This window comes from Apteryx mantelli, chromosome 31, assembly GCF_036417845.1.
Source record: "Apteryx mantelli isolate bAptMan1 chromosome 31, bAptMan1.hap1, whole genome shotgun sequence".
In the NCBI taxonomy this organism is placed as follows: Eukaryota; Metazoa; Chordata; class Aves; order Apterygiformes; family Apterygidae; genus Apteryx; species Apteryx mantelli.
In genome coordinates, this window is record NC_090008.1 from 3,267,405 (window position 1) to 3,277,465 (window position 10,061).

Here is a 10,061-nt window from a genome sequence, read left to right on the forward strand (position 1 = left end):
CACCGTCCCCTGGGGTGTCACCGTCCCTCCCACCTGCCCGGGTGCTTCCCCTTAGCGAGACCTGGGAAAACCCAGGGAAACCCCAGCGCCTCCGGCACCCGGCACCGGGGAGTCGCACGGGGGGATCTCACACGGGGGGGATCTTGCACAGGGGATTTGACACAGGGGGATCTGGTGGGGGGGGGATCTCTCAGGGAGGACGTTGCACGGGGGGGGGGGGGGGGGTCTCGCACGGCGATCGTGCGCGAGGCAGCTGGAGCAGGGGCTCTCCCGTGGGGATTTTGCATGGAGGGTTTTTGCGTGGGGGGATCTTGCGTGGGAGATTCCCCCCACACACACACTCCGGGGAGCCTGCGCAGGGATCTCCCTGGGGGATTTTGCATGGGGGGGGGATCTCATATTGGGGGGGGGGATCTCTCAGGGGATGTTGCACAGGGATCTTGCTTGGGGGTGATTTACACGGGGAAATCTTGCACGAGGGATCTCACGGGAAGGGGTTTCAGGAGGGATCAGGCACAGGGATCCTGCAGGGGACCATGCCCGGGGCCAGGGTCCTTTCCAGCCCTGTCCCCCCCCCCGCACCCTGTCCCCCCCCCCCCAGCAACGCTGCCTGGTTCCTTGGGGTCTTTAATGGCTCGAGCGGCATGGGGACAGGATGGGGACGGGGTGGGAGGGGGCCGCAGCCCGGCCCAGCCCCAGGCCTAGTCGTCGTCATCATCATCGTCATCATCATCGTCGTCGTCATCCTCGTCATCGTCCTCTGTGTTGATCTCGCCCTCCAGCACGTCCTCGATCCACTCCTCCAGCTCCGCCGTGCTGGGCAGGTCGTCCTCGTCCGCCATCTCCAGCCACACGCTGTCGGCCTGGGGACACCGGCCGTGGGACAGGGTTGGGGACAGGATGGGGACACTGGCTGTGGGATGGGGACAGGGGACTGGGGACAAGATGGGGGCACTGGCTGTGGGATGGGGACAGGAGACTGGGGACAGCACAGGGGTACTGGCCATGGGATGGGGACAGGGGACCGGGGGCAGGAGGGAGGCACAGGCCGTGGGACAGGGAAGGGGACATGGACCTGGGATGGGACAGGATGGGGCCATGGGACCAGCGTGGTGGGAGGGGACAGGACAGGACACGCTGTGACCCCAGCACAGCGGGGGTTTCTGGGATGGGGGCGGGATGAGAACAGAGCCGCCGCCAGCTCCCACAGCGCTGCCTTTGAGGCCCACGTGCTTGATGAGCCCGTTGGGTCTCAGCCTCCAGGGCTGGGTCACATCAGGACCAGGGGTGCTGGGGGGGGCTGGGGGCTACATGGGGGCCAGCAGCACCCACTGGGGAGGGCTGGGTTGGTGATGGGTCCTGGCCTGGCGGGGGACACTCACATCCGTGACGTTGACCACCCCAATCTGGGGCCGGGACAGGTCGATGTTGAAGGTCTTCTCCCAGTAGGGGATGAGCTGGAGGGGAAGAGGGGGCTGTGGGTCAGCTGCCCCCCCTCACCGTGGAGTCACCCCCTGGGGCCAGATCTGGCCTCGGGGGCCCGTGGTGCGGTGCCACCCCTGGGGAGGGACAGGGACAGCGGGGCGCCCCGCGTCCTCACGCCCTGCAGGTACCAGCGGGAAGTCCTCGGGGTCGATCCAGATGATGCTGAGGTCGGGGTTGTCCGTGTTGTCCTGGGCCACGTCCTTGAGGATCTCCAGGAACTCGAACCCATCTGGGCCGGGGAGACCAGGGTGAGAGGCGCCCGGGGACCCCCCCGGCCCTGTCCCTGGGGGCAGCTCGGCCCCCCCCAACCCTGCTGCCCCCCCCCATCCCGAACCCCCCTCCCTTACCCGGGTCATCCTCCTCGGCGAAGGCCACGATCTGGATCCCGTCCATGTCGTCCTCCTGGAGGGGACGCACGGTCCGGTGTCACCCCCGGGGAGCGGCCGGGCCACAGCCTTCCCCATGGGGTGTGGGGGGGGCCACCCCCGTGGGAGCCAGGGTGATGGGGGGGGGCAGGACACGTCCGCAGCTGGGGGAGGGCTGGGGTGCCAAGGGGCCCAGGCGTCCGGGCCCTCCCCGCCAGGGTCCCCGCAGGGTGGTGGTGGGGAGGCAGGTCAGTTTCACTTCCCTGGTCAGTTTCACCCCCGGTCCGTTTCCCCCCTCTGGTCAATTTCACACCCCCCCCCGGTCAGTTTCACCCCGGGGGTCCCCACGGCCCTGCCGCCCCCCCGCACTCACCCACGTCTGGTACATGCTCTCGGGCTTGAGTTTCCGCAGAGTCGCCCTGCAAAGGGGGGGGGGGGGGCGAGGGGGTGAGGGGCACCCCCAGACCGACCCCCCCCCCCGGGCTCAGTGCTGCCCCCCCCCCCCCGCTGTTTAAACGTGGGGTGCAATCGCAGGAGGACGCCTGGGTTGGCTCCGGCGCAGTGGGGTGGGGTGACAGACCCCGGGGGGGGGGCTGAGCCGGGACCCCCCCTGCCCCCCCCCCCCGGCACGGCCGTCACCTCCAGGGTGGCAGCCCCACATGCCGGGGGGGGGCCGGAGGCAGCCCAGCCCCGGCAGGATTGCGCCCAGCCTCGGGGGGGGCCCAGAGCCCCCCAGCCCTGCGGTGTCCGGGGAAGGGGGGGGGCCACATCCCGCCACCCCACGCTCCCGGTCTCCCCGTGGTATTGAGGTCACGGGCGGGGGGGGGGGGGGGTGGGGGGGGCAGGTTGATCCGCGGGGATTAGAGGGAAGAGGTGGCTGGGAACATTGCTGCAGAGACACAATCCCCGGGGCCTTAACCCCTGCGCTGCCTGCCCCGCTGAGGGGGGCCGGCGGCCCCATTCCCGGGGGATTGGGGAGGGGATTCAGCTGCCCGAGCTCCCGGACAAACCCCTTCCTGCCCCCCCCCCCACCCCCTTAGAGGCAGGATCTGCCCCTGCTTGCTGAGACCTCGCAAACTCGTTCCACCCCAACCGCCAGCCTGGTACCCCTCCCTCCTTCCCCCGCTCCAGCTGGGGACTGTCCCCACCGACAGGCCTGGGGATTTCGTGGGGAAGGAGGGAGACCGGCGCCCGTGGATTTGGGTGGCTGCGGCCGAAATGTGGTGCCTCTGGGGTGGAGCAGGGCCGGGTGGGGGCCGGCGCCCAGGGAGACCTCGGCCGGTGCCACCCGGGTGGCGGGAGAGGAGTCAGGCTGGTGCTGCTGGGGTGGGGGCTCACGGCCACCGCGACCGCCTGGGCACAGGACCCCACCCCACCACCCTTGCCCCAGGAGTCCCCGTCCCCATGGCAACCACCTCCCATGGCAACCATTTCCCATGGTAACCACCTCCCATGGCAAACGCCTCCAGGGCAACCTCCTCCCATGACAACCTCCTCCCATGACAACCTCCTCCCCATGGCATCCCTGTCCTGTGCTAACCTCCTCCCCACAGCAACCTCCTTCCCATGACAACCACCTCCATGGCAAACACCTCCATGGCAACCACCTCCCCATGGTAACCACCTCCCATGGCAACCACCTCCCCATGGTAACCACCTCCCATGACAACCTCCTCTCATGGCAACCACCTCCCATGGCAACCACCTCCCCATGGTAACCACCTCCCATGACAACCACCTCCCATGGCAACCATTTCCCATGGCAACCACCTCCCATGGCAACCACCTCCCCAGGTAACCACCTCACATGACAACCTCCTCCCATGACAACCTCCTCCCCATGGCAAACGCCTCCATGGCAACCACCTCCCATGGCAACCATCTCCCATGGCAACCATTTCCCATGGTAACCACCTCCCATGGCAAATGCCTCCAGGGCAACCTCCTCCCATGACAATTTCCTCCCAATGGCATCCATCTCCTGTGCTAACCTCCTCCCCACAGCAACCTCCTTCCCATGACAACCACCTCCATGGCAAACGCCTCCATGGCAACCACCTTCCATGGCAACCATTTCCCATGGCAACCACCTCCCATGGCAACCACCTCCCCAGGTAACCACCTCACATGACAACCTCCTCCCATGACAACCTCCTCCCCATGGCAACCTCCTCCCCAGGGCAACCACCTCCCACAGTAACCACCTCCCCACAGCAACCAACTCCCTATGACAGCCCCCTCCCACATCAACCAGCTCCCCACAAGGACAATTTCCCTACAGCAAAATGACTTCTCCATGGTAACCATCTCCAATGGCAACTATCTTACACAGCAGCCAGATCCCCATGGCAACTAGCTCCCCATAGCAACCAGGTCCCTACAGCCCCCCACCCCCCCAGGGGCCACCCTGCTGGCACCCCTCAGCTCTCCCAGGGTCCCCATACCGCTTGTGCTCCTCCACAAACTCCACAATCTCCTCCTTGCTGTTGGGCTTGTCAGGGATGGTGACCGGCTCATCCATGAAGGGCTCATAGAAGTCGATCTCATTGAGCTTCAGGGTCAGTTTTTTGGCCACCTTGGGCAGAGGTCAGAGGTCCCTGAGCCACCCACGGGTGCTGGCACCGGGGGCTGATCCTGCCCTGCTGGGACCCTCTCCCACAGTGATAAGAGAGGGGCAGAAACCTGCCGTCTGCCCCCAGGGTCCCCCGTACCTTGCTGTCAAAGGTGGCGAAGAAGGGGATGTAGGGGTGGAACTCCTCTGCCGCCTCTTCAAAGGCCTTGAAGTCTGAGGGAGCAGTGCTGGGTCAGAGCGGGCACCGGGAACCAGGTGGCACCAGGCACCCCCAACCCAGATCCATCCTGGTGGCTCTGGCTCCAGTATAGACACCCCACCCTGCGGTCCCGAACATGTCCAGGGTTATCCTGATCAGTTCTGGGTGCTGTCCCTGTCCCCTTCACTGCTGTCCCCATCTCCCGGTCCAGACTAGAGGGCCTGCAGCCAGTCCCTGACTCAGGAATGGGGAGGATGGATGGGGTCATGTGGGGATGGAGAGCTAGGGAGATGTATGGATGGATGGATGGGTAAGTGGATGGATGCATGCATGCATGCATGGTTGGATGGATGGATAGTTGTATGGCTGGCTGGCTGGATAAGTGGATGGATGGATGGATGGGTGGATAAGTGGATGGTTGGCTGGAAGGATGAGCAGGTGGGTAAGCACACAGGTGGACGGGTGGGCAAATGAAAAGACATGTGGGTAGGAGGACGGGAGGGACAATCAGACGTGCAAGCAGATGGGTGAAGGAATGGCATGTGAATGATGTATGTGAGGGCGGAAAGACAGACATGTGGCTGGACATGTGGACATGCCCAGGCAGACACATGAATGGGTGGTGGACAGGGAAGAGTGCGTGGCCGGGCCACTGTGGGAGGATGAAGGAGAGATGGATGGACGGAGGGTAGGGACAGACAGACATGGATGAATGCATGGTTGGTGTGTGGATGGGAGGATGTATGGAGAGCTGACAGAGGGATGTGTGCATGGAAAGCCACATGTGGGGTGGACGGATGGATGGAGAGAGGGCCTGGGACTGGGGCTGTGGCCAGGACGCCTTGGGAGACAGGGGGCACAGGGTGACCAGCCCCATCCCTACGTACGCTCTGAGTCCTCGTTCTTGAAGTAGCCAATGAGTTTGGGGTCGTCCTCGATGTTCTCGAAGGCCTGGAGCTCATGGTCACCCTCAATGAACTCCACAGGGTCCTCCAGCACCTGGGGTGGGTGGGGATCAGCACCCAAAGGCCCCTCAAGGTCAGGGACAGCTGGGGTGGGGTGGGGGGGGCAGGATGCCCAGGTCCTTCCCGCAGCCACAAGAGGGGAGCGGGTGGAACAGGAGGTTTGGGGGCCCGGACTCCCGGGTTCTCTGGTGGCGTGCAGGAGGGTAGTGGGGTGCAGCGGTTGGAACGGGGCGAGGAGGTGACATCCAGGACATTTGGGTCCCCTCGCTCAGTGGCAGGAGCACTCACTTCCAGCAGGAACTCCACCAGGGTGTCTGCTGCTAGCTCCCCATCGTACTCGATCACCTCGTCCTCCTTGAACACGTAGATGCTGTCCTCCTCCGTCAGGCCTGCACAGCCACGGCGTCAGCGGGTGCCGGGGAGGCTGCCCGGCTCAGCAAGGGGGGGCTGGGGGGGTCCCTGTGCCTGGCTGGGGGGCATGGGCCAAACTGGGGGATACTGGGAGGTCCTGGTGCCAAGCTGGGGGGGTAAATGGGGGTCCCTGTGCCAAACTGGGGGATACTGGGAGTCCCTGTGCAGGTTGGGTGATACAGGGGGGGGTCCCTGTGCCAGGCTGGAGGAGGTAAAGGGGGTCCCTGTGCCGGGTTGGGGGGGATACTGGGAAGTCCTGGTGCCAAGCTGGGGAGATAAAGGGGATCCTTGTGCCAAACTGGGAGATACTGGGAGGTCCCGGTGCCAGGCTGGTGGGGGACCCAGGGATTCCCAGCAGGGCCACCCCAAGCCCCCCCTCCGGGGCAGGGGGTTTGGGGGCTGGTGCTCACCCAGCTTCTTGGCCACGGCCGCATCCTTCTCAGAGTCGACGAGGCCGAATCCGACCCCCTTGTCCTCCAGGACCTGGGCTGCCAGCTAGGGGGGGGGACACGCAGCGTCAGGGCTGGGGACACGGTGCCGGGGGGGGGGGGGGAGAAGAGCCGTGACACCGGTGGTGGCGGTGGAACCTGCCACCGGCGCTGTGCCCGTGGGCACGTTGTGGGGGGGGGGGGGGATCAGGGCGCCTGCGTTCACATGCACATGTGCGCATGTGCATTTGGCCAGGGTGTCCGTCCGTCTGTCCATCGTTAGAGACCCCCCCACACACCCCCTCTGTCTGTCCATCCATCCGCCAGTCCAGCCTCCATCCCTCCCTCCGTGCGAGAACACAGCCACCCCCAGCCCTGTCGCCCACCCGCCCCTCCATCCACACGTCTGTCCGTCCCCTCCCGGCCCTGCCCCGGCCAAGCCTGAGCTCCGGGGATCCCGGCTGGATCCGGCTCCTTGGGGGGGGGGGGGCTCTGGCTGCCCCGCTGGGCCCCGGGCCGTGGGGCCCGTGTCCCCCTGGCCGGTGGCGCTGGCAGCGGGCCGGGCCGGAGGCTATTCTGGGTGCTGGGGTGGGGGGGGGGGGGGCACCTGCCTGACCCCAGCCCAAGTATGGAGAGGGCAAATATAGCTGCCGGTGCGCGGCCAGGCCGCAGCCACCCCCCCCCCCCCCCAGCGATGAGGTTCCCCCCCCCTCACCCACGGGCATCCCGGTACCCCCATCGCGGTGCCCCCCAACCCGGCTGAGCCCCCCCCCCCCCCAGCCAGGTACCCTCCCCGCCGTTCCTGCCTCCCCCCGGAGCCCACGGTGCCCGTCACCCCCCACCTGGGCAGGTCCCTGCCCCCATTTCTGCTAGTGCCCCCCAGTCCCTGTATGCCCCCCCTCCCAGTGCCATGCCTGGGACCCTCCCGGTGCTCTGGTCCCCCCCTGTGTCCCTACCTGTGGTGCCGGTGGTCCCCAGTCACCTCATCCCCCCCTGGTGCCCCCCGCTGCCATGCTACTGTCCCCGGTGCAGGCGCCTGTCCCACCAGTGTCCCCACTGGTGCCCCCAGTGTCATCATGCTGGTTCCCACGGTGTCCGCCACGCTGGTCACCCCCCCGGTGCCCCCAGTGCCGTGCTGGTGCCACAGTGCTGGTGCCTGTCCCACCAGTGTCCCCTGGTGCCCCCAGTGCTCTCCTGGTGCCACAGTGCTGGTGCCTGTCCCACCAGTGTCCCCTGGTGCCCCCAGTGCTCTCCTGGTGCCACAGTGCTGGTGCCTGTCCCACCGGTGTCCCCTGGTGCCCCCAGTGCTGTGCTGGCGGCTTCTGGTCACCTGGTCCCCACCACATCCACCATGCTGGTGTCCCCTGGTCACCCAGTTCCTCCCGGTGTCCCCACCATGCTGGTGTTCCCCGGTCCCCCAGGTCCCCCCGGTGTCCCCACCATGCTGGTGCCCCCAGCGCGGCGCCGGTACCTCCAGGATGAGCTCCTCCATCTCGAAGTGCCGCTGGGCCGCGCGGTCGCTGCCGACGGGCTCGTGGTAGAGCAGGGCCAGCACGGGGAAGCGCTTCAGCATCGCCTTGTAGTTCTTGCTGGTGACGGCCAGCACCCGGTCGACGCCGTCGTAGGTGGGGAAGTCCAGGCCCTCCTGGGCCCCCGCCGGTGCCGGGGCCCAGGCCACCAGCGCCAGCGCCGCCAGCGCCCACCCCCAGCCCCGCATGGCCCGTGCGGGACAGACCGATGGACAGACGGAGGGATGCAGACTCACGGAGGGACCAGACGGACGGACAGCCCCGGGGACAGGCGACGTCCCCGGGGGGCACACACGGGCACAACCCTGGGGACGGACAGTCGGTGCCCTCCTGGTTCGGGAGGGACAGACAGACACAGCCGGCTGGGACGAACAGATCCAGTCTGGGGGATGGACAGACGGCCCCTTCCTGGCCCCAGAGGGGGGGGATGGACAGACACAGCCCCCCGGGGGGGGGGGAGCAGCCAGTCAGCCCCAGGGGGGACGGACAGACACGGCCCCTTCCGGCCCGGGGGGATGGACACACAGAGCAGAGGGGACAGACGGACACAGCCCAGGGGAGACAGCCTGTACCCTGGGGGCACAGACACACGGCCCCAAAGCAGGTGCCAATGTGGCCACAGGGGCTGGGGGTGGGGGGGGGGGGCACGGGGACAGCCTGGCACCCTGTCCCCACCCCTACCCCCTCCCCGGCACCCCCCTATATATGTAGGGTGCAGGGCCAGCGGGTGCAGGGTGCCCCCAAGACCCCGGCCACCGTGGGGGGGGGGGCTGCTGCCCTCCTTTTCCGCCTGGTTCCTTCCCTCCATCTTCGCCGGCTGGGCTCCAGCACCATATTAAGAAAGGAAAAAGGAGCCGGAGAGAAGGTGCCGGGGGGGGGGAAGGAGGGAGGCTAAAAATAAGGAGCTGAGCCTGGGGTCACAGAGCCACCAGCGAGGGGCCACCGCAGGCACCGGGGGCTCCCTGCCGCTCCCGAATCCTGCCCCCGGCACGCGGGGGTCCCCTGGGTGGCTGGTTCCCACCGGGACATGGGGACCCCTAGGTGGTTCGTCCCCATCCTGGCCTTGAGGTCCCCATGGTGCTCACTGGGTTTGGGGGACCCCTAGGTGGCTGGTCCCCATCCTGACCTGGGGGTCCTCCTGGTCCCTGCTGGGGGCTGGGGGACCCCCAGGTGGCTCATCCCCATCCCAGGCTTGGGGTCCCCATGGGTGGTTGTTCCCAAAGGGCTCTGGGGACCTCTGGGTGGCCAGTCCCCACCCCAGCCTCGGGGTCCCTGGTCCCTCACGGTCCCTGGATGGGGATGGGGACACACCGGGGCTGGCCTTGAGGACACCGGGATGGGGGTCCGGCACCCCATGCCAGCACCCTGGCAAGGCCCTTGGCAGCCCCCCCCCCCCCCCCAAGCTGGGCGCATCCCCGAGGCCCCTAACCCCAGCGTCCCCGGGGACCCAGGGGGGTGGGGGCCAGGGCCCATGGGTGCCCCCTCCCTGAGTGCTGTGCCTGGGGGGGGGGGGGGGTCCGGCAGCCCCCAGCCCCACAGCCCCCAGCTGCCCGGCTCCGTCAGGAAAGGCCGGGCGGTTGGGGGGGGGGGGACGATATTTTGTCACCTCCGTCCCCTTCGTATCGGGTAACCGCTGGGCCTGCTCACCACTGGGTCAGCGGAAAAGCAGATACCCCCTGGGTTGGGGGGGGGGGCCCGGACCCCCATCCCTCACCCCCCCCGCAGGGCTGGGGCTTGTCCACCCCCCTCAGTGGGCACCGACCTGGGCGTTGGGCCCCCCCCCCCCCGTGTCACCCCGCCTTGGACCCTGCAGACCCCCGACTAGGGGCACTGGGAGGTACAAAGCAGCTGGAGGGGGGAAAGGGGCTGAGCCCCCCCCTCCCATGCATGGTCTATGGGTGCCCAGGACCCCCAGGACCGGGGAGGTGGGGTGTCTGAGACCCCTGGGGGGGGGGCTGCAGGGTGGCCCAGACCCCCCATGCACGGGGAGGTGGGTGCCCAGGACCCTCCATGCAAGGACTATGGGTGCCCAGATCCCTATGCCTGGGGCGGTGGGGTGCCCAGGGGCCCCACGGGGTGCCCCATACCCCCACGGGTCAGGCTGTGG

General features: G+C 67.7%; 1 protein-coding gene across 2 annotated transcripts; it reads right to left on the reverse strand.

Annotated features, from left to right (window-relative positions):
- Positions 1–631: 631 nt before the first annotated feature.
- Positions 632–8,333, reverse strand: CASQ1 (calsequestrin 1). 2 transcript variants are annotated; one of them, XM_067313273.1, is made up of 11 exons: positions 7,897–8,333; positions 6,408–6,492; positions 5,875–5,975; positions 5,509–5,620; positions 4,562–4,635; positions 4,295–4,425; positions 2,224–2,269; positions 1,833–1,887; positions 1,614–1,714; positions 1,383–1,457; positions 632–863 (listed from the first exon to the last, which is right to left on the reverse strand). In XM_067313273.1, the coding sequence occupies exons 1-11, from the start codon at positions 8,140–8,142 to the stop codon at positions 702–704; spliced, it is 1,188 nt and encodes a 395-aa protein (XP_067169374.1). In that variant the 5' UTR covers positions 8,143–8,333; the 3' UTR covers positions 632–701. The 2 variants fall into 2 exon arrangements, with proteins under 2 accessions (XP_067169374.1, XP_067169375.1); XM_067313274.1 differs by having other exon boundaries at positions 661–863; positions 1,601–1,714.
- Between the last annotated feature and the right edge of the window lie 1,728 nt (positions 8,334–10,061).

What these genes read in the sequence shown, in the direction of transcription:
- CASQ1 (XM_067313273.1), bottom strand. Translation starts at nt 8,142, where the DNA reads ATGCGGGGCTGGGGGTGGGCGCTGGCGGCGCTGGCGCTGGTGGCCTGG. An exon ending in TGGTGGAGTTCCTGCTGGAA is followed by an intron (nt 5,621 to 5,874) that starts GTGAGTGCTCCT and finishes CACCCACCCCAG; the next exon opens with GTGCTGGAGGACCCTGTGGA. An exon ending in TCGCCACCTTTGACAGCAAG is followed by an intron (nt 4,426 to 4,561) that starts GTACGGGGGACC and finishes CCTCTGCCCAAG; the next exon opens with GTGGCCAAAAAACTGACCCT.